Source organism: Anguilla anguilla, chromosome 5, assembly GCF_013347855.1.
Source record: "Anguilla anguilla isolate fAngAng1 chromosome 5, fAngAng1.pri, whole genome shotgun sequence".
Taxonomy (NCBI): Eukaryota; Metazoa; Chordata; class Actinopteri; order Anguilliformes; family Anguillidae; genus Anguilla; species Anguilla anguilla.
The window spans coordinates 19,965,816-19,992,486 of NC_049205.1; the positions used below are offsets into that span (position 1 = coordinate 19,965,816).

At 43.1% G+C, this 26,671-nt stretch overlaps 4 protein-coding genes across 9 annotated transcripts in view; 2 read left to right on the forward strand and 2 right to left on the reverse strand.

Moving 5' to 3' along the window:
• Window positions 1-2,013: 2,013 nt before the first annotated feature.
• On the reverse strand, window positions 2,014-12,200 carry LOC118228040. 2 transcript variants are annotated; one of them, XR_004765397.1, is made up of 8 exons: window positions 11,305-11,835; window positions 9,810-10,033; window positions 9,514-9,612; window positions 9,009-9,110; window positions 7,625-7,738; window positions 7,293-7,401; window positions 2,484-4,848; window positions 2,014-2,395 (listed from the first exon to the last, which is right to left on the reverse strand). XR_004765397.1 is itself a non-coding variant. In XM_035419238.1 (8 exons), the coding sequence occupies exons 2-8, from the start codon at window positions 11,420-11,422 to the stop codon at window positions 3,080-3,082; spliced, it is 2,535 nt and encodes an 844-aa protein (XP_035275129.1). In that variant the 5' UTR covers window positions 11,423-11,490; window positions 12,144-12,200; the 3' UTR covers window positions 2,014-3,079. The 2 variants fall into 2 exon arrangements, 1 of the variants encoding a protein (XP_035275129.1); XM_035419238.1 differs by adding an exon at window positions 12,144-12,200 and having other exon boundaries at window positions 2,014-4,848; window positions 11,305-11,490.
• pdf (peptide deformylase, mitochondrial) lies at window positions 11,842-14,799 on the forward strand. 2 transcript variants are annotated; one of them, XM_035419245.1, is made up of 4 exons: window positions 11,842-11,989; window positions 12,953-13,583; window positions 14,398-14,594; window positions 14,650-14,799. In XM_035419245.1, exons 2-3 carry the CDS (start codon window positions 12,998-13,000, stop codon window positions 14,553-14,555), a joined length of 744 nt encoding a protein of 247 aa, XP_035275136.1. In that variant the 5' UTR covers window positions 11,842-11,989; window positions 12,953-12,997; the 3' UTR covers window positions 14,556-14,594; window positions 14,650-14,799. The 2 variants fall into 2 exon arrangements, with proteins under 2 accessions (XP_035275136.1, XP_035275135.1); XM_035419244.1 differs by having other exon boundaries at window positions 14,398-14,799.
• A 678-nt stretch (window positions 14,800-15,477) lies between these two features.
• On the reverse strand, window positions 15,478-22,363 carry spata2l (spermatogenesis associated 2-like). Of its 4 annotated transcripts, none has more exons than XM_035419242.1 (3): window positions 22,320-22,363; window positions 17,761-18,100; window positions 15,478-17,249 (listed from the first exon to the last, which is right to left on the reverse strand). In XM_035419242.1, exons 1-3 carry the CDS (start codon window positions 22,346-22,348, stop codon window positions 16,107-16,109), a joined length of 1,512 nt encoding a protein of 503 aa, XP_035275133.1. In that variant the 5' UTR covers window positions 22,349-22,363; the 3' UTR covers window positions 15,478-16,106. The 4 variants fall into 4 exon arrangements, with proteins under 4 accessions (XP_035275133.1, XP_035275131.1, XP_035275130.1 ...); XM_035419240.1 differs by lacking the exon at window positions 22,320-22,363 and adding an exon at window positions 21,058-21,376; XM_035419239.1 differs by lacking the exon at window positions 22,320-22,363 and adding an exon at window positions 21,058-21,376 and having other exon boundaries at window positions 17,761-18,133.
• si:dkey-238o13.4 (uncharacterized protein LOC560780 homolog) overlaps window positions 22,332-26,671 on the forward strand; it is a 4,636-nt gene continuing 296 nt past the window's right edge. The window contains exons 1-6 of the mRNA XM_035419246.1: window positions 22,332-22,618; window positions 23,881-23,988; window positions 24,227-24,366; window positions 24,948-25,044; window positions 25,654-25,778; window positions 25,991-26,671. The exon at window positions 25,991-26,671 is cut by the window's right edge and continues 296 nt beyond it. Coding sequence (XP_035275137.1) covers window positions 22,534-22,618; window positions 23,881-23,988; window positions 24,227-24,366; window positions 24,948-25,044; window positions 25,654-25,778; window positions 25,991-26,167 — 732 coding nt within the window. The 5' untranslated portion in view covers window positions 22,332-22,533 and the 3' untranslated portion in view covers window positions 26,168-26,671. The remainder of the gene's footprint in view (window positions 22,619-23,880; window positions 23,989-24,226; window positions 24,367-24,947; window positions 25,045-25,653; window positions 25,779-25,990) is intronic.

The window sequence follows — 26,671 nt, forward strand, 5'->3', positions numbered from 1 at the left end:
CGGATTTCGTAAGAACTGAAAAATGTGTCGACAAAACGCGGTTTGCCGTAGCTTTAAAAAAAAAAAAAAAAACAGAAAAAAAAACGCTATCGTTGTAAACGCCAAATCAATTTCACTGGCTCTGAATTTCCAGAACAATTCACTGTGGAATTTCAGAATAAAAGCCTTTAAAATATATTATACACTAAAACAAGATGTCCTACTCATAAAATTATTAAAAGAAAACTGTCAGTTTCCAATCAATAATTCCACTTCAGACACATTCTAGAGCACACCAGGGAGCTGCATCAAAAGTTCCAGAACATTCACTGTGGAATTTCAGAATAAAGGCCCTTTTGGAAATATACCATGCACGAAAACAAGATGTTCTGCTCAGAAATTTATTAAAAGAAAACTGTTTGTTTACAGTCACTTCTGGCACATACTAGAGGACTCCAGGTCGCTGCACAAACATTTCCACAACTTTTCACTGTGGAATTTCAAAATAAAGGCGCTTTGAAAATATACTATACACTAAAACTCAGAATATTATTAAAAGGAAACTGTCTGTTCCAATCACTAATTCCACTTCAGACACATTCTAGAGGACCCCCAGTAGCTGCACAAAAAATTCCAGAACTTTTCACGGTGGAATTCCAGAATAAAGGCCCTTTGAAAATATACTATACACTAAAACAAGATGTTCTACTCAGAATACTATTAAAAGGAAACTGTCAGTCCCAATCACTAATTCCACTTCAGACACATTCTAAAGGACCCCAGGTAGCTGCACAAAAAGTTCCAGAACTTTTCACTGAGGAATTCCAGAATAAAGGCCTTTTGAAAATATACTATACAGTAAAACAAGATGTTCTACTCAGAATACTATTAAAAGGAAACTGTCAGTCCCAATCACTAATTCCACTTCAGACACATTCTAAAGGACCCCAGGTAGCTGCACAAAAAGTTCCAGAACTTTTCACTGAGGAATTCCAGAATAAAGGCCTTTTGAAAATATACTATACAGTAAAACAAGATGTTCTACTCAGAATAGTATTAAAAGGAAACTGTCTGTTGAAAGGGTGAAAGCAAAGCAACCTACAAGTGCAACACATTTGTGGGAACTACTGCAACAGTGTTGGGAAGATCTTTCCAAACAATACTTGATTTTCATTGCAGAACGGATGCCACGAGTGTGTTCAGATGTTAGATTTGCAAAATGTGGCTACTTTGATGAGTCAAAAAATTTGATTAAATTGTGTTAAACAGAATGATTCCATTTCTTTTTTTTAATCTCCAATTGTTTATTTGTTCTATGCTTTAATTTCAGAGTACATTGTTACAACTGCATAAATTTCAATAAAAACTGGAAAAATGGAGGTGTTCTAAAACTTTTGACCGTTAGTGTATGTATATATGTAATATATAAAGATGCAGTATTTATATGGAAATCAGTTATTATTATCCTTAAAATAAGGTAAAAATGTTAAAATCAACATAATCAAATTTGCGCTCCTTTAAAATGTTCAGCTTTTTATTTAGCAGTGAAAACTGGTTGCAACCAATAAATGCCAGCAGCCATGCCTCCATGTGCTCTGCTCCTGCCGATTGGCTGAAGCTAAGCACGCGTGGGCTTGGTTAGTACTTGGATGGGAGACCACCAGGGAATACTGAGTTGCTGCTGTAAGTGATGTTGGTGGGCCAGCAGGGGGCAATCTTCCCCCTGGTCAAATAAACCCCAATGCCCCAGTGCAGTGACAGGGACACTGTGCTGTAGGAGATGCCATCTTTTGGATGAGACGTTAAACCGAGGTCCTGACTCATTGTGGTCATTAACGATACCATGGCACTTATCGCTAAGAGTAGGGGGTTCCCCGGTGTCCTGGCTAAATGTATTTGATCTGGCTCTTGCAAACTGCCACCAAAATCATCCCCAGATTTAATTGGCTAAAATATGTTCTCTCCCTCTCCACCTTCGCTAATGTGTGGTGAGCTTTCTCGCGCAAAAATGGCTGCCATGCATCACCCAGGTGGGTGCTACACATTGGTGGTGGGTGAGGTGAGTTCCCCCTGACTGTAAAGAACTTCGAGCATTCGGAAAAGTGCTATATAAATGCAAGGATATTATTATAAATGCTGGGCTTTAAAAACATTTCATTCACTCACATCCTCCTTTTTGGCGAATGGCCGAGAAGGGCACAACCTGGACGACACCCATAGCCAGGGGCATGTTGAAGAGCACCAAATTGTTACACAGACATGTGAAAGTGGAAAACTACTGAGATATCAAGGTCATTAAATCTCTGTGAGCAAGTACATGGCTGGTACCTTGCTACCTATGCTTAACTCCTCTTCCCTGCTCTTTTACAGCACTGCACGAATGCCTGTTTCTTGTTGGTTATAACCGCTGTACCCACTGCAATCAGAAAAGCATAAGCAGTCAGTAATAATGATTTACGCAAATATTGAAACTGAGAAATGTTGCGTAAACATATAGGACATACCGAGAAGTTTTATTTTGTCCTTTGATGAACTTGGTGTGCAGTCAGAGACCCTGTCTGTCTGTTTGTTCACCCCTGGCAATTGCTTGAGTAAAAATGTGATTCTGCTGAACCAACCTCCGAAACAGAACAAAGATGGAGTTTTATTTTTCATTTCTAAACATAAACAGGACAAAAATGAACATTACGTGGTAGAATAATGCAGATATGGTGACTGAGAAGGCTGCATACTCAGTGCTTTATGTTGCCCCACCACCAATTTTTTGAAACCAGTGTTTAAATAAACACGCAAAACACACCATGTAACACAATGGTTCCCAACCCTGCTCCTGGAGATCAACCATCCTGTAGGTTTTAATTTCATCCCTAATTTGGCACACCTAATTCTACTAACTAGCAGCTCAAAGAGATCTCTAGCTGCTCATTGAGGTGTGCTTTGCTAGGGTTGGAGTGAAAACCTATGGGACAGTAGACCTCTAGGAGCCAGGTTGGGAACCGCTGATGCAACATCTCACATGAAGCGCTGGAAAACACTGCTAAATATTTTGAGTGAACTTTCTGTTGAACAGATGGGATCTTCAGTGACAATGCTCTATTGATTAATCACCAGATCTCTCCCAGGCTTTCTCACTCCTGCCATCTGTCCAAATTCCACTTACTGTTCTAGAAGGGGGTTTAAAATCTGGGTCAGAATAAGAACCAGAGTCTACTTCTGAATAAGAAAAATCCGATTCCCAGTCATCCGATTCTCCCTCCTCCTCTCTCCCATCAATTTCCTCTCCCTCCTCTTCCTCATTATCTCTTCCCTCTTCCGCCTCCTCAGGTCTAATCATAGTTCCCCTCATACCTGTGGCCAGGTGACACTCCCTTTGTGTCAGCCTCCTGACCCGCACAGTGGGTTGTAGCATCTGGGACCGGATTAGAATCAGCTGACTCTCCACAGAAATCCGAACTCCAAGCCCCACATTCTCCACCCTAGCCAGGGAGCTGGCTGTGTACTGGCCACAGCCCTGGTAGCTCATTGGGGAGTGATATGGATGGGATGACGTCACTGGTTGGGATGAGGTGAGTGGTAGTATCTGCTGAAGCTCAATCGCACCCTGATTCCTTCTCAACACCTCATAACACTCCTCCAAATCTCTCACACCCTGTCCCACCATCTCCTGAGAGCACATCTCCAGAATGCTCTTACCGTGACCCTCTAACTCCTGAGGGTACTGCTCCAAAATGATCCCATTTTGACCCTCAAATTCCAGAGAGCACTTCTCCAGAAAACTCACACTTTGACCCTCTAACTCCTGAGGGCACTGCTCCAGAAAACTCACACTTTGATCCTCCAACTCCTTAGGGCACTGCTCCATAATGTTCACACTTTGCTTCCCCACCTCCTTATGGCACTGCTCCAAAATGATCCCATTTTGACCCTCTAACTCCTGAGAGCACTCCTCCATAATGTTCACAGTTTGGCACCCCACCTCCTTATTGCACTGCTCTAAAATGATCCCATTTTGACACCCCACCTCCTTATAGCACTGCTCCAAAATGATCCCATTCTGACCCTCTAACTCAGAGCATGACTCCAGAATGATCATACCATGACCCACTAACTCCTGAGGGCACTGCTCCATAATGTTCACACTTTGACACCCCACCTCCTTAGGGCACTGCTCCATAATGTTCACAGTTTTCTCCCCCACCTCATTATGGCACTGCTCCACAATGATCCCATTTTGACCCTCTAACTCCTTAGTGCACTGCTCTATAATGTTCACAGTTTCACATCCTACCTCCGTAGGGTATTCCTTTAGAATGCCCACACTTTGAGCACCCACCTCCACAGAGCACTCCTGCAGTATGTTTCTCACCCATCTCTTGTGTCTGGAGCATAGCTGCATGGGATAATCCCCCATCTGACAGTGTTGTTCTGCCAGCTGAGTGCTTCCCCAATTCTGCCTTTCTTTCCCCGGGCCCCGCCTTCTGTCCTTCTGGCCCTGCCCCTTTTCTTTCTGATCCCACCCTCTTTTATCCTGGCTCAATCCTTTTTCCTCATGGCCATGCCCTCTTGTCCCATGGCTCCACCCACCCAGAGACAAGCCCTGTTTTCTGAGTCTCTGTTCTGCCCTGTCACTTCGACCTTCGGCACAAGACGACCTTGAACACAGTGGTGTGGACGTAGCTTTCTCCTTTCCACACCCCTTCCAACTGCTGTGGGACATGCTGGACCTCACCAGTCCAGGTTGCCCTGCAGGGAGCGGTGTCCATTTTGGTCTGTCTTTAGGATCTGTGAGGGGCTGTAGTGTCTGTTTCTCCTTGTCAGTGCAGGTAGATGGCTGGCTCATTCCAGGGCCTATAGAGGGTGTGGCCTTGGCTGGAGGAACCAGACAAGCTTACAGTCACTACATGCATAGAGCAATGACAGTGTTGGCACATAACGGTTAAATGGAATCCCAAAAATTATTATGCCACATGTCCTGGATTAGTTTGAATTAAATTTTTGGGTTAAAATACATACATTACATAAAATATAACATGTGCCCTATATTTGAGAGAATAGTGCATAAAAGCACTTCCTGAAACACTCATTTCCAATGTGATCCTCAGTGGAAACAAACACACACATCTGGCAAAGGGTCTTCCCCTCAAAGTAACTTATGTGACCTATAAAACCCAAAAACAAAGAAAATATATAACCCCAAACGAAGGAGCATACAAAATAATGATTTGTGGGTTGCGTTCCCCTTTAAGTTGTGAAAATCAATTGGGTGTTGACTACGGCTGGGTACTGAAATTCAGTTCCTTCAGACTACTGATGGACTCAACTAGATTAGGGGTTGCCAGGAGTCCCACATAATTTCCCTTCAGAATTTTTTCCCCATTGTAACAAACAAATTGCGGAATAAAATATTAACAATGATCAAAGACTCTTGTTTTGTGGTCCCTGTACAATGCTATGTTGGTTATTTCTGGAGCAGGCTGGAGTGACACCTTTCAGAATCACCAGAATGAGTGATATGACCTATTTTGAAGTTCTTTATTGATTACTTATTGAAGCTAGCTAGCTAAAAATGCTAGGTAACAAAGTTAATTTCCAATGCAATCATGGGAAGGTAGCCTTGCTGCAATCAGCCCAGAAAGGTGAATATTATAATAATAATAATTATAATAATAATAATAATAATAATAATGGTAAAAAAATGTAAGATTGGAAACAGATTTAAATTGGCCCTTTTTTGACAACAGGAACCAAAGGTTTTGGGACTGGTATCAAAATAAAGAACAGGAACCAGAACCAGACCAAAGACTTTTGAAGAATATCCAGCCCTAGTCCTGACCCATGATCTATACAGAAAAAATAACATAGCTGAAGACCCATTGATGGGAAGCAGCAAAGTCACCATGCTGCCATGCCTATATTCCGTTTCAGCTTTGAATGGGATTTAACAGGAAAAATGCTGTGCTCTGGTTTGAAACGAAATAACATGAATACAGTCAGCACCAAACTAAAGGCTGTGAGATAGGGATATAGGACTGGACAAATTCCAGGAGGTTTTCTATTTATCTTTTTCAAACAAGTGTCCATATTGTCAATTATATCACTTTGCCAGCAGCATTGCCACATCCTATACAAGGACCATGTTTAGCTAAGGTCTTTGACGGCTTCTTGCTGGATCTTATCACTCAAGATAGCGATCGTGAAAGTTTTCATGCCAGCCGGCTCTCAAAATAATGTACAAACACCATACACGCTAATACAAACACAGAAAGGAAGCAAAGAACAACAGTCATTGTTATTAATATTTTATCTCTGAATGTGATTGTTATAGTGGCAAAATTTTTTTGCAATTCCAGGAAATTCCTAGCCCAAGCCACTCTGGGAAGATTAGCAACCCTACTGTAGGAAGACATTTCATATCCATGTGTTGAAGACACCAGTGCAGAAAATGCCCCTTCGATTATTTTTAAGAGGTAGCACTGAGTGATAGCTTGAAACGCAGTGTAAATGAAAATGAAAAAACTTTCAGCACTTTGTTGACTAATCAGTATATGTTGGGTGGGCAAAACTATGAGAACTATTAGCCCTTCCTTATATTTTATTATTATATAGGCTAATTTGTGAAACTTTTATTCATTAAATAACTAGTTAATAGTTCTTTACAAACGTCTTAACAAATTAAAAGTATGACTCATGCATTTGATAAGCTGAGCATGGCTAGGAAGCTAGAGTAAATTAGCGTACTGCTGCTCTACTGGATTAATGTATTTGTAATGGTCAGCAAGTATAATTTAAAAAATGAATGTCACTTAGTATAATGTGGCCTATTATTGCCATAAATGTTATTATTACAGTCCTTATAAGATTAGTTTTCTAGCAGTGCTAGAAACTAGAATCAAACTAACTGGTGGAGGCTAGAGCAGGCAAAAAATTGTTAGTGGGTTTTATAAACCTTTATCATAGCTTCTGCCAAGTATTATATTACTATATTCTATATTAAATCTTAATACACAATTTTCTGTTATGAAGTACATTTGTGTGCAATCCTAGCACAAATGGTATATATTTTCATTAAAAAGACTTTTCAAGACTAGATTGCTTCCAGAGTGAAAGATGAAAATGTTAGTATGCCCTTTACAAAAATAGATATTAGGCTGCATTTACTTTGTCCTTGAAAATTATCTTTAAAAAAAATAAGCAAAATTCAGTCACTTCTATGTGTAAAATAAACTACAGAATGTAAATTATGATAGTAGGCTTCAGAAGAGCGCCCTCTGTCAACCAGCCAGGGAATATAAATGTTGAAGATCCTGACTCACCATAGTATAGCAGCCTTTTCAGTGCTGCAGGCACACAGTGAGGACTATAGCTCAACACCCCCAGCAGCAACTGTTCCCCTTCCACAAGGGGGCGCTCCTGTCTCAAAACCTGAACACACATGTAAAGTGTAAATGTAAATACACAGAGAGACGCCAGCATTTGATGTTTTTGAGCATAACCTGTCAAGCCTTGGCTTGCATTGGCACAAATGTGACAAAATTATCAGCATACGCACAAACACACACATACATACAAATATACAGCTCCTAATCTTGCAATACACACATACAGAGCTACCACTACTGCCAAACTAAAATGCACACACACACACCTGGTCTAAACATGTGGTTGGTTGAAGGTCCTTCTCCAGCAGCTGCAGGTAGTCAAACAACCTCTCCTCTAGCTTCTGTGCATATCTCTCTCCGTAATGCTCCTCCATCTGGCCCTACAAAACCCTGAGAATCAGCACCCTGCTGACCAATACACAATATGGCTAGGTTTAGGCTATCAAGACAATCAGACATAAAAACCTATCCAAAAGGTGGTGCATACAGCGCTACCTCCAGTGGCCATAAAAATGCTCTTGAAGAGTCAAAGAACAACAGTGTTAGTGGTACTGCCCCAAAAACTGCATTGCGGGATAATAACATGGAATTATCTGATGTAAGAAAATGCAAGTTCCAGAGTTAATTCTGCATAAACATGGTATTTCAGAGGGCAATATGTCTGAATGCATGGGGTGACATACAAGTGGACCCACTGGTGGGAGGGAGCAGGACACAAAATCTATCAGTGTGTCTGAATTTGGACAAATATGTGACAGTTTAAACATAGGTGAAGTTTCCTGCCTACAACAGTCACATTCCCGAATTAGGCCATGTTCATAATGCAGACCTTAATGCTCAATTCTGATTTGCTGTTCAGATCAGATTTTTTGGACTTTTGGACTAAATTTTTGAAAATGGCCCAGCAGAACTGCCACTAAAGAATTATGATAACATTAATCTGTTGTGGGGAGAGTGATGTAAAAATCACTTTACTGGTGGACCTCTGGTTGGGGGGGGGGGGGGGGGGGGCTATCCTTCTCTACCAACCATGTTTTTGATTGAGGGTATACCCCCAAATGGTGTACTTCAGTGTATTAAATACATGACAGCACTTTCGATTTGATTCACATGCAGGTCGCATGTCTACGTTTATGATTTATTTGCTCATACAGGTGTAGCAGAAATCGGAACTGAAAAGAAGTATCTCCATGTAGCTTTTTTGCTGAAAACATTCAAAACTGTGTCTCATTATGAGGCAAAAATCACACTCAGGCCACTTATCTGCATGTACTGTTAGACTGTATGTCGAAAGGTAGGTAATCAACATGGAACTTATGCGACTCATTAATAAAGCAAAGGAAAACAGTGAAAGTATGTGCTGAAAAGAGGAAACAATCGCTCGCAGAAACAGAATACACTGCAATTTACCGTAAATATGTTTTTGAAAAGGTAATGATAAATATATTTCACAGCAATGTATTTTTTTTAATATACTGCAATATCTGAAAGTGCCTACAAGTTATATATTTGCCATGTTATATTGAGATGTGTTGCAGGATCTATTCCAGTCCTGATAATATATTTCATTTCACATGATGCGGTATATTCCCTTTTCCTAAGTGCTGCAGGACAGGTGTTGTGCGGGGGAGGGCAGGAGCATATTCTCACACTGATGTAAGCTTTCCGCATTTCCTCGTGGAAAAGCAGCGATTGGGCTAGCTGCTTAAATTCGTAATTGGTCTTTTTCATCAGATCCAGCTCCCTTTTGCTCTGCAGGAGGAAGGCAACCAAGAGATGAGGAAGTTCAATTGGCTGTTCACGCAAATTATATTTTAATGTTGTAACAATGCAATGAGACAGGATTCAAGTTCAATGGTAGGTCATAGCTATACTGGACATGAGGAAGATGAGTGAGTGCAATACAATTTCACAAGCTATACAAGGTGTTCGTAGTGCCATTTTCCAGTCCACTCTCATTATATAGAGTGGGTAAATGTACAGTTACTGGAACTAAATCAACTGAAGGTCCTCTGAGAGATTGACCCAGCTGTTGCCTGGTGGAGACTCGTAGCACCTACACTACATTCATGAGCCTAGTCCAGTCAAGGATCAGTTGAAATGTTTTATTTATTTTTGAGACAATAACACCCCCATAGAGAAAATATATACTCACACAGCCATGGTACAAAGATAGGCTGCTTGGGAAGAAGCGGTTTATTTTCTTCATGGTGCTGACTTCTCCATGGTTCTTCTGCAACATCCACATGACAATCTGGAAGAGTGAATACAACAGCCCATATTTCACAGATTCCGCAATGTCATCTAGATTGCTCCCCTTCTGTTCAGCTGCCTCCACCAACCCCAGCTGCCTCCTCCACCCACTCCCCCCCTCTCCTCCAGCGTATCTGCGCAGTATCTGCGCACTGTTTTAAATACAAATCACTTCTGAAAAGAGCAAGGGTCACCAACCATGGTCTTAAGGCCAAACATAATCTTCATGTGTTTGATAGGGGTGATGAGCCGTGGCACCAGTGTGTAGATGGACTCTAGCAGCTCCAGCAGACTCTCAAAGTGTTTGACGTCCCTGGCGTTTACCACTGACCATGCCTGTGCTGCCGCTACACGCAAAGCACAAGGCTCCTCCAGGGTCAGTGATCGACATTCACCCTTCTGCCTCTTACATGGCACTAACCCTGGGGGTACACAAAACAAATGGTACTTTGTGCCGTTATCCATAAAGTTGCGTCTTCTGTTTGCAGGTGACTTGTCAGTTCAGAGTAGGCTACATTAATTACCTTAATACATTACCATGTAGACTACTTCCCATGCCAAAACTATATATTTCTGCATAATCTATACATTTGTACAGTTTCATTAAAAAACCAGCCAAACAATAAAAATATTTGTCCTTAGCTTTTCTTAATAAATACTGTTGATACAGTAGATTCCAGACCTGGGTCAAATACAAATACATATTTGTATTTCAAAATGTAGTTAAATACATATTTGAAGTATTTTCAAATACATATACACATGAAATAACAGAATTTAAAAAATACATTCCTTTAAATAAATACTTTCCTGGGAAACCAAATACTTTTTCAAATAGTATTTGGAGCCTTTTAAACATACATTAAATATAAACACAATTTAAAAATATTTTGAAATATTTCTGCAATAGGCAAAATAAATGACTGAGCCAGGGGAATGACTGGGGTATCGCAGAGTTCTTTGTGCAATCTTTGTGAGTGGCCCTCGATGTGATGTCAGCGAGTTATAATACTGAGGGCACTCCAGGGGAATTAGTAGGGGCTTGGGGTTGAATTTGTATTATGGGCAAGGGTAGCCTACTACGCTAGCAATTTTAAACAACCCATGCGCTGCCTCTAAACAGGCAGTAGCCTAAATGCCCATACATGTCTTTGCTTGGGGGATGGCAAAATCAGACTTCTTGATAAGTTACTTGCCAGTTTATTTGTACCCATGCAATCTTTTTAAAGTTAGCGGCTGTTTACTGTGTTTCCTCTTTTTTTTCTGTTGTCAGAGTGTTCAACAGCCATATGTACAGTTCCATCTTTTACATTTTGTAAGGTTAGATAATGATAAAATAGAATTCAGCCGTGCATATTCACTACCAATTAACAATGGAAATCAGTACAATTGGACAAAAATACATTTTGTAATTTAGATACTCAGTATTTGTAAATTCTGAATTTCAAATCATTTTTAAATAAGTATTTAAAAGTAATTTAAATACTTTAAATATGTATTTGACCCAGGTCTGGTAGATTCTACCTCCAGTGTGCTGTTCAGTATGAAAAAGTAATATGCTGTATGTTACACATTAAACATGTTTAAAGAAACAAGATTCAAAGATTAGCCTACGTAGAGCAATAGCATGGAATACAAAAAGAAAACGAATGGATATATAAAATCTAATATATTTAAAAGCAAGATAGTGTACCTTCCAGTACGTCCATCATTCGGTGACTCCATGCGTATTCAATGACCCAAGCAGCCAAGGATGGAATCTGCTCAGCACACCTGATTTCAGTCTGCTTCGAACACAAGCCGGTCTCCATTTCCGCAGGGCACAAATAAATAAACTTCCTTTATGTATTTACAACTCTGCCACTGCAAATGGTTACTCCTGTCAAGTGAACGTAGTAATAAATGTAGAAACGGATACATACATCTTCATCTTCACCATCTCGCATCATCCTCCTATTGGCTAAAATAATCGGCCATTTGTCTTGCCAGATTTTTCTGTAACATTACCCCAAACATGCAAATATCGTCCATTTTTCACAGATTTTATTTTCCACTTTTAAGAACCTTACTTGTATATACTTTATATTACACATTACAATATATTTGAAATCTTATCCCGGGCTATTTTCACTCGTATCCACATTTAGGATCATTAGACACACTAAATGTTAAAGTCTGGCAACCATATGAGCACGAAACCTTTCAAGGACATGTTCGGGCAAACGCACTGAGTTCCACGTGATCGTAAAACAGGAAGTGGTATCACCTATCTTCAGCTTCACGGAGCTTCACGAGTAGCAAGAGGTCACCGTGCAACATGAGATTTTCACATAACTGAATTAATATCTTAGTCGTCACACACGGTGCACTGATTATTGGTAAGCGGTCGACATGATAACAGCGAAGGAACATGCAAAGAGCTTTATAAACCTCAATCTGCACGCCTTCTTGGCGAACACGGTAGCTAGCACTACTGTAGCTATTTAGCTTGTTAGCTAGCAGTATGCGAAATGGCATAGCCTGTCTACCTACATGCATATTACAAACACAAGCAGGTGGTGGCGTTCAGGGGTGTGTTGAGCATCACGGGAGTATGGCAGGTTTCCAGTGAGATAAAGAGTTCATGGCAACCAGAAATAAACTTAAAAGTGAATTACAGTAGCAGATATAGCCCAGGTCCTGGCAATTTCACATACCACCAGAATAAAGTATTTGCGCTCTGGTAACCTTGCTCATTGTCCTTTCTGTAACACTTCAGGTCTCCCTTTAGGTGAGATGCAGTTAAGAGCGTTTAACCTGCGAATTAACAGTGCTTGTGGTATTTCGTGTACTTCCGTATAGGTACATAAAAAAGTGATCAGATCGTATACGTTTGAAACATTTTAGAGCATTTATGTGTATAACCACTTCATCGTGCCATGAAGCAAGCTGAACGTACTGTATATACGTACTATATATACTAGACTCAAACCACAAAGGGATTGTCCTACGCTGGGTCAGAACCCTGCCTGCGCTGCTGGTGCAAAGTGCAGACGACCTCATCCACAGCCGCGCAGAGGCTGCTATTGGTGTTTTCACCACATTGACGCTCAAAAGAAAACAATGGTGCTTGTGAACAGAACAGTTTATACCATTAAAATTTCTCTCTAGCACCCATGCAGCAAATTTCACGAGTGCAAACACTTCCTTACTACTATGAAATAAATCCTGTAGAAATACTTAGAGTAAAATGTGCATGTCTGTAAATTAAATAAAGGTTTTCACAATTGAAAAAAATAGTTGAGGAATCAACTGGGACCGCCTTCTTGATTCTTGATTGACAGCCTTGCTCCTTCTTGCAGGTGGGCCAGAGGAGTAGGCAGGGGGGGTCGTGATTGCACCCAGCCATGAATAGAACTATGTGGGCCTCCATGTTGTTGCCCTGGGTCTTGCGGAAGGGTCCCTATAAAGCTCGCCTCTCCAGCACCCCATTCTGGCAGCGAGCCTGGCCCCCCCCCACCCCGGGCAGAGCGCACTCCTCGGACGTCAAGGTGCGTTCCTACCTGCAGTACCTGAAACGGAAGATCAGGCCGCCCCCGACCCCGCCCTACAGCCACGTGTGCCAGGTGGGCGACCCGGTGCTGAGGGGCAGGGCGGCGGAGGTGGAGGCAGCGGCGGTGTGCGGGGCGGAGGTGCAGAAGGTGATCGGGACGCTGGTGCGGGTGATGCGTAGGCTGGACTGCGTGGGCCTGAGCGCGCCTCAGATCGGCGTGCCCCTGCGCATCCTGGCGCTGGAGTTCCCCGAGCGCATGCTGCAGGACGGCTCTCCCGCCGGCCGGGCGGCTCGCGGCCTGGCGCCCGTCCCGCTCCGCGTCTTCGTCAACCCGCGGCTGCGTGTGCTCGACTCGCAAACCGCCTCCTTCCTGGAGGCCTGCGAGAGCGTCGCCGGCTTCTCCGCCTGCGTGCCGCGCTACCTGTCCGTGGAGGTCTCAGGTGAGGGTCCTCCCCAGACCGCACCCTCACTCACTTCTACACACCGATAACAACCAAGCGTGAGAGAGCCTACAGAAGTGCATTTACTGGATTAGAAGGTGACCCAGGTATCAGGACCTGAAATGTAATTGAGGGCTAGTATTGCAGCCTATTAAAAGCATGAATCCATTCGGCAATTTATAGTCTGATATCTTTTTCATTGTGTTTAATAGAAACAGCAAGTGGGCACATTAAAGAGTAGTGCTTTTTAAATATGAAAATGGTATATTTGAATTTTTGAATTTGGAAAGCTGGGTTTCAGATATTTTGCACCTTACAGTTGGAACAATCCATTTGATGTTTGTAACTTGTTTGTCTACTGTCTTGTGTAAATTTGTAACTTTGAGTTTTATGTCAGGTCCCCCTTGCAAAAGAGATTTCAATCTCAATGGAATTTTCCCATTTTTCCTGGTTAAATAACGGTTTATATATATATATATATATATATATCTGGAGATCAGTCAATTTGACAAGATTTGACAAGAGGTGTTATATTTGAGTGGCACACTTTGGTTAACTTATGGTATTGCAGAGATGTAAAGTCAATTGTAAAGTCAATATACCTGTATAAAAACATGACTCATATTAGGAAATACTGTGAACGCTTCATTCACATTCTAATCCTACGTATAGGCAATATTATAACCAGAACTGGGTCTAGGTTTTCCCGCAGATTGCATTTGAATCCTCAGCCCCGGTAACGATAGTGTCACAGCAATGTAACAGCGAGTAACATGGACAGTGCACAGACGTGACGAGCGCGTGCTTTCCTTAGGCCTAAATGAGCACGCAGAGCCTGTTACCTGGCAGGCGAGCGGCTGGCCGGCTCGGATCCTGCAGCACGAGATGGACCACCTGGACGGGGTCCTGTACATCGACCGCATGGACAGCCGCACCTTCACCAACATCCACTGGGCGGAGCACAACGAGTGACCGCACGCTGACCGCACAGTCCGCCGCACCTTCACCTACATCCACTGGGCGGAGCACAACGAGTGACCACACAGTCCGCCGCTCCTTCACCAACATCCACTGGGCGGAGCAGGGGTGGGGGGACCCCTTCCCGGAGTGCTGCTGCCACGTTCCATTTGTGCCCGTTTGCACCAGTCACCCTGGCTCAGTCGACTGTGTACACCAACGTTGGTTTACTTGTACAGCAAGTTATGGAGAGAGAAAGCAGCTTTAATAGTACTCTGTTTATTTGGTGCAAGTTGAGGAAAATAAAAAGTAACAATTGTGTATTTCTAACATTGCATTGATTGCATTTTCTTTTAAATCTTTTTTTAAAAGTTTTCTGGGATGTCAGTTCATTTTTAGTTCTGGAATTGATTAGGAAGTGAAATTCATCTCATCTGTTGAAAAGTGCTCATTGAACATGGGCATTGTTTTAATTTATGAATTTAATTCTAATTTATGTCCAAAATAAAATTGATCTCAGTCCTGCAAAATCTGTTAAAGTCCTGTAAAATATATTTTTTCCTCTCCCTCCATCGATTCAGGAAAGTCCAAACTAACGTGCACATCTGCCAAAACCACGTAAAGTCAGCTGTCACTTGTATATCTAGATTAGTGTCTGCTAAAATTCAGATGTTACCACCACTACGACTGACTGTGTCCAGTTGTCCAACCAGGTGACAGCAGTCATTTTGATGCGCCACATTGTTCCGAAGGGAAACAAACAAGATAGGACAAAATGTAGATAAAATACACTTATATTTAGCAGTTAAATTAGCACTAATTATATAAATGTTTATAGTATTTTTGTTATTTTAACATTGTCAAATTTAACACCACTCCCCAACCCTTTCTGTGTGAGCGTTAACTAGTTGTATATATTCTAGGAACAACAGGAGCCAGTCAAAGTACTTTATTATGCGGGACAGAGTGATTGAGCAATCCCAGAGGTATTTTAGTATTATTTTTATTGCACTGTACACTTTAGTCTCTGCTAAACCAGTATCTGCATACAGAATCCTGCTTATTATATAATATCCTGTGATATGAGGCTAGCCATGATGTGCTGTTACATGGCAATTTGTTCTTTCCCCTGAAACGCATGTTGGTATCTTTTTAGTGGACTGGGTTGGCATCCATATTTAGCCCAAACATTGAGCAGATCGTACACATTCTGTTTCACAGAGAGTTCTAAATACAGCACTTAGTCACTATATTGGCACAGATATCCGATATTCCCGCCGTCTAATACCTGAACCATAGGCTAATATTCCACAGGGGCAATGTTTGACACACCATACAATAATGTCCATGCGATGCAAAATCTCCCATTTAAAAATGCACCTTTTAATGAATTTTCTGTTTTAACAGCAAGCTTGCTTCCTGAATCTTGGGTGAGAGGACGCAAGTTTCGCAAACAGAAATATGTGCATTCATGCAATATTTTTATCTGTTATACAGTTTCCCTTTGGCTACATGGCAGTAGCAGGTGTAGCTCTGTGTATGTTAGAAAGGCAGTGGATTCACACTTCACACAGATGAAGACATTCGGAAACAGTATGTGCCTCCACAGGCACATACTGTTTGCTTGTACAGCCAACAATCGTGGCAGATCTTAAAATTACAGGACTTGCAAAAAGCATTACAGAGGTTTTTGCAGTCCTGTCTGTCACAGGTCAGACCCAGTTCCGGCCTGAGTGTCCTTGAGGCCCTGCTCTCTCCGGTCTGCTCCACCGGTGCTGCTGAAGCTCCTCCCTCTTTGGGCCTATCCAATCCAGTTTCTGACCCTACTTTCAGCTCCTCCGACAGTGCTGTTGAAGCCCTTCCCTCTTTGGAAATATCCCATGCTGAAGGAAAAGCCTTTCCCGCACTGGATTCCTTCCATGGTTCCGATGAAGCCCCTACCTTTGATGGTCCCGACAGGGCTGGGTCACTGATGAGTTCAAGGTTGTGGTTATTCTTCCTACAGCTGTCCGAGATGTCACAAATGATACTGTGGACGTGACTGCACTGCTGGCAGTAATAAAGAGAACAAGGTGTACAATAACAGGTACAGGTCTGATTCTGCTCTGGTTCTGTAACCATCACACCATCTCCAGCAGTCCGGGACACAGCCGGCTGGCGCTCTGGCTCCAAAGACCTGGCTGCACTCTGCTGGGACTTCAGAGTGATGGAGACTCTCAGACTCGACGCTGAGACGCTGTTGCTGCTGCCTCCTGCAGGCAGGGAACTCGCACCCTCTCTATCCTCGAAGGCTGTGGAAAGCTTCTGCCCTGCACTTGCCGCCTCAGTCTCCCCACTTAAGCCTTCCCCATCTGCGGTGTACAGGTCCAGGTCCGCCTGTTCCGTGTAGCCCCAGCTCGACTCCCCAGCCTTCCGGAGGCTCTCCAGCGCCCCCTGCAGGCTGTGGCCCTTCCGCCTCTCCTGAACCAGGGTTAGCTCTGCGCCCGGCCCTCCGCTCGATGCGGCAGCAGCTGCCGACAGCAGCCGGCTCTCGCATCGTGCCGCAAAGAACGCGCACGCCAAACCCAGCAAGGTGGCCGCTGATGGGGGCGGGCCTCGTAGTTCTAACTCCGCCTCCTTCGCCTGGTATCCTAACAACCCAAACAGATGCACCACCTGCTGCTCAGACAGTGCTGGTCTGAGCAGGTGTGTGAATATCCCTGAGAAGATCTAGATAAAAGAAGAGAGAAAGAGAGAAGTAATGTACTGCACTTTTTTATTTTACCTGTTCCTCTAAATACACAATACATTGAAATTATTTATGGCTTTATAAGCAAGGCTAGCCAACATTATATTGTTGAAAGACAAGTGTTATGAAGTGCAGTACAAACCTGGCAGCTAGGTTACACACTAAACGCACGTGTCTGTTACTATAGACACAAAGCAACTACCGCTAAAAACTGAGCTCAAGGTGACAAAGCCGAGTTCCTAAAACCTCATGGGCATTTATATTTCTTCAATAAATTGAATTCAAAATTCAATATATTTTCTGAACTGACTGAATTGAAATCGAATCATCCCCAACCCTGATTATGGTACAGTGATGGAGGTCTCTAACTTGAAAATATGCCCCCCCTCAACACATGCAGACGTGTGTGTGAACTCACACGTGTGCACATGCATGCATACACAAACACACACAAACACACACACACATACATGCACAAACACACACACAAACCTTTACTACTCTGTATTCCTTTCTCCACGGGCACAGGTACAGATTAAGGGCGGCTCGCTCCAGAACCTCGAAAGCCTTGCTGATGGCACCCAGGCCTGGGACTGTGGCTGGTCCTTTGAGCCCGCCCACAGTGCGACCCCAATCAGGCGGAGCCTTGAGGGAGTCCTCCATCACTGCCAGGATGTCCAGGTCCCGGACAGTTAGCACATCTCGGGGGTCTCCTTCCTTCAGCATCCCTTCCACCCGCTGACAGAGCTCCTCGTCCCCACACACAAGATCGATGTCTCCCTGTGCAATCCTCCGCTCCAGACTCACCCGGTACTGCTCGCAGACACCCCTGCTGGATCGACCAAATTTAAGGTGACAAAATTCCCTGGAGGACCAGGTACAAAATACAGTGAGAACCTGCAATAATGGGAGTTACAGCTGGAAAACTCATATATAATGGCTGAAATATGGGACAAATCAAGATTTTTCCAGAATGAGACTGGACACGTCCCAACTCCCAAGTGGCTGAAATACTGGGCTGTCCAGGGGAAAAGAGATATTCAGTCACTACCCCAATTTCATCCTGATAAAAATTAAAAAGATTGCGGGGACACAGGTGAGGGATGGTCACCACCTGTCCACTTGACCCCATCCCATCTAAAGTTCTCCAATCCATCTCCAGCGAGCTCCTTCCCTATCTGTCTTCCATTGTTAATTCCTCTCTCTCCTCTGGTCATGTTCCCTCTGTTTTTAAGATGGCTCGTGTTACCCCACTACTCAAAAAACCCACCTTAGACCCCTCCGATGTAACAAATTATCGACCTGTATCCCTTCTACCCTTTCTGTCCAAAACCCTTGAACGAGCAGTTCTTAAACAATTAACCTCTTTTCTCCATCAGAACAACCTGCTAGACCCTCACCAGTCTGGCTTCCGATCCGGGCACTCAACAGAGACTGCACTCCTAGCTGTGACGGAGGCACTTGCCACTGCAAGAGCCTCACACCTTTCCTCTGTCCTGATCCTTCTTGACCTGCCTGCAGCTTTTGACACGGTCAACCATAAAATACTCCTCTCCACCTTGGCTGGGATGGGAATTTCCGGGACTGCCCTGTCTTGGTTCGCTTCCTATCTTGCAGATAGGACCTACCAGGTCACCTGGAAGGGGTCTGCCTCTGCTTCTCATCCACTTGTTACGGGAGTGCCGCAGGGATCTGTACTGGGTCCTCTGCTGTTCTCCTTATACACCAGATCTCTTGGTTCAGTCATTAATTCACATGGTTTTTCCTATCATTGTTATGCAGATGACACACAACTCTTCTTTTCTTTCCCCCCCTCGGCCACACAGGTCAATGATAAGATCTCTTCCTGCCTGGCTGACATCTCCACCTGGATGGCCAGCCACCATCTGAAGCTCAACCTCAACAAAACTGAGCTGCTCTTCTTCCCGTACAAGACCTCCTTGCTTCGTGAACTCTCAATCACGGTTGATGGCACCACAGTGACTGCCTCTCACTCTGCCAAGAGCTTGGGGGTGGTCCTGGATGACCAACTGGACCTCAAGGAGCACATCAAGGCAACATCACGGTCCTGCAGATTCCTCCTATACAACATCAGGAGGATTCGACCATACCTGACGACGCACTCCACCCAGCTGCTCGTCCAGGCTACGGTGACCTCTCGCCTTGATTACTGCAACTCTCTCCTTGCAAACCTGCCAGCTTGTGCCATACAGCCACTACAGATGATTCAGAATGCCGCTGCCCGACTCATCTACAACCTCCCCAAATTCTCCCACGTCACTCCTCTGCTGCCATCACTTCACTGGCTACCGGTCGCTGCCAGGATCCGATTCAAAGCCCTGACCCTTGCCTACACTGCCGCCAACAGGACAGCCCCCACCTACTTGCACGACATGACTCAATTCTATGTGCCTGCTCGACCACTCCGCTCTGCGGCAGCAGGGCGTCTTGTAACCCCTCCCACCCGCACAAAGGGATCACAGAGCTTCTCCACCCTAGCTCCCCAGTGGTGGAACGAACTCCCCATCCCTCTCCGAACCTCCCCCTCACTATCCATCTTCCGCCGTGGCCCGAAGACTCATCTCTTCAGACTATACCTAGAATAACCACCACCACGCTGTATATAAAAAAAAAAAAAAAATTAAAAAAAAACACTTTTTCCTGTCACTTGTTACATGTTGCCCCATCCCTGCACTTCTTGGTAAATTGTATTTGTCCTAATACTGTAGCTTATTCTTCTGCCTAGTTTGGCTTTGCAGATGTTAGACCAGGATAGTGTTCATTGTTCTCAGCTAGAAATAGCTGTACAAAATAAGTAATTGTACCTTACTGAACCCGTGTTCAGCAGTTGTCTACGATCAGGAAAATGCACTTTTGTACGTCGCTTTGGATAAAAGCGTCTGCCAAATGAATGTAATGTAATGTAATGTAATGTCTATACAGAAAAGATGCTGGTGCCACAGAGATTGCAGGCCTTGAATTGCGTTTCATAATGACCTGTTGTGACAAGATACACTCCACTCCAGGAATGCTTCCAAACCAAAAGGCCCATCTCGTGTGGGACACCTAGCTCTCGGTTGATCAGTGATTCAGTTCTTTAAAAATTGTTCAGAATAGTTTTCATTCCAATACGTTGTGAATATCATATACATTATATATATATATATATATATATATATATACACACACACACATTTATTTGGCAGACGCTTTTATCCAAAGCGACGTAGCCTATAATAAGTGCATACTGAAGTGACTGGAACAACTACAATCTTCAGATTGTACCTGCACTAAAATGTCCTCTAATATTATATAATATGTGTTTATGATATTATATAACGATAATTATGGGAAGCGTTTCATACAACACCAGTAGTCCTGTGACAGGTGAACAGGCTACAGACGTTACTTGTCCTACAACGCCACCAGTAGGCTACTGCATGTCAAAAAAACACATGAAAGTGAAAGTAGGGTAAAAAGTAATCTCGACACAATAATAGTGTAAAACAGTTAAACATGACTGTTTTAGTTGGTTAATATACCTGTGAACTGCCCAAAAATATATTTTATGCTAGTGATATTACTGATACTATGTGTTGTCAACGGTTATCCAACGAGTTAACTTAGCGTTACCCATTTCATTCTACCAAGTTTGCTGGCTAGATAGCTAGCCAACTATCAGCATGTTAGCGGTTATATGGATAGCAAGCCAGTTGACAAGAAACAACATTTCATCCATGTCACACATATAGAATATTACAGCTCAGTTTTACACATTTCAAGACTTGCCTCGTTCCGTTCTTGCTTCTTTGGTTCTGTGTAAGACTTTCCATTTCAGCAACTCACTGGGAGCGTATTCGAATCTTTACTTGCGTATGAAATTCGATACTTGGTACCTCGCTTGATTTTGCTCACTAGGAACTATCTATTCTTAACTTCTGACCCCCCTTGATTTCCTCTTGACGTTATGTTCTTCCTTCACTTGTTTAGACTAAACTGGCTAACTTAGCTAGCGTGGTTTACTAGCTCACTAGCCTGATTTGGGCTACACTTACAGTGACAGCTAATAACACTTCCTAGTAGTCAGCAATCGCCTGTAGTTGGGTGTATGTCTGTATGACGTCATAGCGTTCACAGGGGGATTACCGTAACACTTCACAGAATAGGTTTTAAAGTGTGACTGAAGAGAACGTATATAAATTATGGGATAAACGCCCCAAACTTCACAAACAGGTAGGGTAACTCCCGCTTACTGTTTTATAAAATGTTAAGAACACCACCACTAAATAAAAATGAGTAAGTAGCTAAATCAAATTTAAATAACGTTGAAATTTGAAATGCTTCTTACAAACTAATTCAAAACAATATTTAATTTTTTAAGTGTCTATAAGAGCGAGCACCGTTATTTATGTAGCCTAGGCCACCTGAGAATATCCAATGCATTAAATACGTCATACCATTGTTATACACTTCTATTTTTAAATTAATTATTTTATTTTTAAATAATTAACTATTATTAAACATTATACTTATATTTACCCGAGTAACAACACAGCCTATTGTTAGCCAGAACACATGCAATTTTATATCCCAAACGTGTTGGGAATTAAATTGTCGTTTGTTTATGATGAACATGTAGGCCAGCAGTTTGCGATAGCCCATTATTTTAAATCTTTCCATAAGGAATCACAGAAAGTAAATGAAACCCTAGCATTCCATAGGCTATAAAAGACATAAAATATCCCTATCGATGCCCTGCTACATGGGTGGTTATGTATGTTAGTCTACTGTATTAGCCTACATTTCACATTTTAATCATACACCTCTCGGGAAATTTGTATATTTCGCCGTATACCGTAGTAAAACTGATATTAAAAAATTCCTTAACAATTGAGTAGTATCCAACACTTTGTGAGCTTGCTCTCAGCAAGGCCTTTTATATATAGGCTATAATTAGGCTATAGGAATTACTTTGTGCATGCGCCATGGAAAGGGACCTCTGCGTGTTGCTTTAATATAAGAACAAATTCATAAATACTTAGGAACCATACCTTACGTGTACAGTGAACGGGAAGCACATTGAGGGGTGTGTTGTCCCCACATGATGTGGGCGGAGTTTAGGTGACCGAGACAGTAGGGCGTGGCCTGTTGCGCCTGCGGTCCGTTTAAAACTTCGGCGCAACATGCAGTCTACGGCAAACTTAGTCGCGTTATTGCAAGTTTGTTCTCACTTCCTAGCCATATAGCCAGGTGAAATTTACCAAGATGCCGAATTCTAATAGAGTGGTGCTAGCGCTCGGCGGAGCTGGTACTGTTGGTTCCGGAATTGTGAAAGCGTTTCTGGATAGAGGTAAGATTTTGGAGAGGCAGAGGACACCCTGGGTCACATAAGCACCCAGCGGTAGTCTCACCAGCAAAAGCTAACCCTTACATTATTTTACGATCATGTGATTGTTCCTTCTTTAAGTCTTAGGTTTTATTATTGTATTAGGTTATATTCAATTTTCTTTCTTTGGCCCGCGGGTGAAAATCCAGAAATTATTTCACAACATTGTCTAGTGACAGCGCACGCACGGTTCTGTCGCGTTCTGCACACTGCGCGAACGGAACGGTTATTGTGCTGTGTACATGTTTAAACGGAATAAACTGTGCTACTTGCAAAAGACGCCGATGTATCAACACGCCTGGGGTAATGAGAGCTGCGCGTGGGACTGGCGCAGGGTAACTTACTCAGACGCGATTTTGCATTTGTGAAGTCAGCACTTATGTTTGGAAATCATTTGGATTTTGTGCATTGCATGAACAGGCTTTCTCTAGTATACAGTTATCCAGTCTCTAGCATACAGGTATCCATCCCGGAGAATCGCTGTTCAGTCATTTCCAAGAGAGGCTAGAAAAATAAAATACTGTTATCTCGTGAAAGACGACATACTGTTCATACATTTTGAGGCAAATCATAAGAGCGGAGATGATTCCCTTTGTTTAATAAGTTCAGGCTCCGTATTGAATATCAGTTAGATGTGAGAAATCGGAATAGTTGTAGTTTTCCCATCCAATGCGGCTTTACCATAGTTTAATTCGCCCGAATACGAAAATATTAATTCTTAAGACATGTCTACTGTTAGGCCTACTGCATGATTATGAGCACACAGTACTGTACGATTTCACATTTCCACCTTCCAATGTGCTCTGTAGGACAATGGAATAGGTTGGGCTATTTCTGTAGCCTTTGTGCTTTACCCTGGACTGTGTTAGATAATTATGTCTGTAATTTATTGTGTGGGTAGTATGGGTATGATGCAGATATTGTGTTTGGTGTGTGTGTGTGCGTATGTGTGCATGTCTGTATGTGTGTGTGTGTAATATAGGAAATGTGTAGAATATAGTAAATGTGCATACTATATTTGTTTGTATAGTGCTGATGTGTCAGCATATGTGTAGATATGTAAAATATATGTGCTTTTTGTTTTGTGTATACTGAGTATAATGTGTGTGTGTGTGCGCACGTGTGTGTGTGTGTGTGTGTGTGTGTTTGTGTGTGTGCGTGTGTGTGTGAGTGTGTATTTGTGTGTGTGTGCATGTGTGTTTGTGTGTGTGCGTGTGTGTTTTTAGGTTTTAAAGTGGTGGTGGTCTCCAGAGACAGTAACAGGCTGGAGAAGTTGAAGGAGTTTATCTCACCATCCAGCAGAGAGAATCTGGTCACACTGGTGGGGAATGTGGGTAAGACACACACACACGCAAACACACACACACATTATACGCATGTACACATACACACACACACACAGACACAGACACACACACGCACACACACAATATGCACTATTTGAGTTATACAAATATTGCAGAAAATTAAGGTTTTCCTTTTCTGTATAACCCATCTGTTTTGTCATTTATGCTCCTCCAGCATTATTACCCTCTCTCTCTCCCTCTCACTCTCTTTGTCTCTCCCTCTCAGGATCAGAAGAGGGAGCAGAGGAGGTGAAGCAGACCTTGCTGAAGGCTGTAGGAAAGGTGACAGATGTGGTCTCATCCCTGGGCTTCAGCTGGTGGCAGGGTGGTCCACCTCACACCCAGTCTGTCAAGGAGTTGCAGTGGGTGAGCTCTCAGTCAATCACAGAGCTTTATCCTGTCATGGTTCACCCTATCACAGCTGCCCTTGCCTTACCTGCCCAGCTTATACATCTCCCCTACAAGGCTGGTTAAAGCTGTGATAAAAGTGATAAACCTGCCCACTTTTGGGATGTAACCAATATTTTCTAACCAGTCACATGAACTTAGTGGAGGTTGGTGTAAGATTAAGTCAGTGTTTCCAACCAGCATTTCAAACAATATATGAGACACAGGGAAGGGATTGAAAATGGAGAGGAGGCCTGTGCTAAATATGGCACACTGCCACAAACCACCCATATACCATAATCTGATCAATGTCTAAGCTGGCAGGTCTCCGGCGACGCCTATCTCTGCTACAGGAAGTGCTGGTACCAGATGGTAAAGCGCAAGCATCCTGAGATCCTTTGAGACCTGACCTTCTGGCTTCCAAAACTGCAGCCCTCCTGATTCTCCCCCATGTTGTTTCTCATTCCTCTCCTCCATACCCTAACTCACTCTTCTCTTCTCTCTTCCATAACCTTTCATCAACCCTGCTTTCTGTCCTTCACCCTTTCCAACACTATTAGGTGTTGGAAACTCTGATTCTCAGCACCTTTGTGTCATGGAAGGCCTTCTTTCCCCTGGTGAAAGATGACCCCAGCTGCACCTACACCTTCATCACAGGTGAGTTTAGCCACACCTGCATCAGCACAGGTGTGTCTAGTTCCATTTATGCCTTCACATGTGAATCTAGATGCCTAGACACTTGCACCTTTGTTATAGGTGAATCTGTCATAGGTGAGTGTGCACCTACACACTGGCACACTGTCTCACAGACACATTTACATAGGCAGATAGCCATACATGAGTTCTGCATTACATCACATCACATTAACATTTAAGCATTTAGCAGATTTTCTCATCTAGAGGTGTGTGCAAAAGTGAGACAATAACAAATCCTCATTGTCACAGTCGATAGTAGTCTTTGCATAAACCAACAAAACCCAGTGAAGTTTTGTTGTAGCTTGGAAAGGGACATTGTGCTTTAAGTAACAAATGGTCATTACGTGTAGTGTTTAGAGCTGCACAAGTTGGGGTATTTATGCCAGAATGAATGTTCAACAGTTCAGGTTTTGTGGAGTCACATTTCAGTTCAAACAGGTGTGTTTTAAACCATGATGCTTTCAATTCAAATGTATTCAATTCAAGGTGCTGACCTTGTTGGATGATGTTTCTACATTTAAGATATGTTGCATAACGGAGCCCTCCAATGACAATGATGCTTTGCTGCAGGGGGAGCTGGTGACAAGCTCTTAATGCCAGGGACCGGGTTCCTAACAGTGGGTGCAGCCAGTGCTCTAGCATTCTGTCAGGTTTTGCGAGAGGAGTACCCGGACGTGCCATGCAAACTCAACCAGGTTGAACCTTCTCGCCTCCGTCTGTAACCTTTGACAACACACAGATCTACCATAAGATTTTCCTTTCAGTTTTTAAAAATCTAGAGCTGCTAAACCTTTCCCATGACTCACATCCAAATGAATTGACAAAATTCCAGGATTTGTTGATTTCTATGGAAACAGAAGTCATAATGCCTTCTTTTGCACTCTTCTCTTCTCCATATTGTATTTAGGTAAAGATAAATACAGGTGTGGCCCCTCCTGACCGGTTGGCCCCTGGTTACCTGAGCCACCTGGACCTGGGAGAGGCAGTGGCCACGCTTGTGGAGAGAAGGAACACCTCCCACGCTGTCTTCAATGTGAACTGCCCCACCGACCTGAAAACCATCCTCCTGGAGAACAACATGTAGGGCTTTCCCCTGCCACGCCCTAACACCCTAGAACCTGCCATATGCCCAGCTCCACAAGGCCGTACATCAAAGCCTGTTTTATTTTTGCTTTTCAGAGGAGGAAATGCATAGACCCCGCACCCCAAACTTCTCACAGTGTCTGATGCGGTTCTCCCTAGCCCCTCGTGTCACAAGCCACTAAGCTCCAGCCATAGCCACTACCAGTCCTTGACCTGAGTGTTGTATGTTACCCTGCTTCAATCCTCCTATACCCCTGTACTTTTGAATCGAGGAAAGGAGTGTCATGCCTTTAGGGATTCCTCTGGTCCTGTTGGCTGTGCATGTTGTTGATCACTGCTTCTGCAGGCCAACTGGGGTCATGCGTAATAATCTGGTTGCCAGCTCTGTTCAATGAAAGGTCATGACTGCCTAATAGGCATGCCTGCAAGGAAGAACATTCACCATATGGTCAACCATAATATCATGGACACCACCAGTAGTGGTCAACAGCATATGATGCTTGCC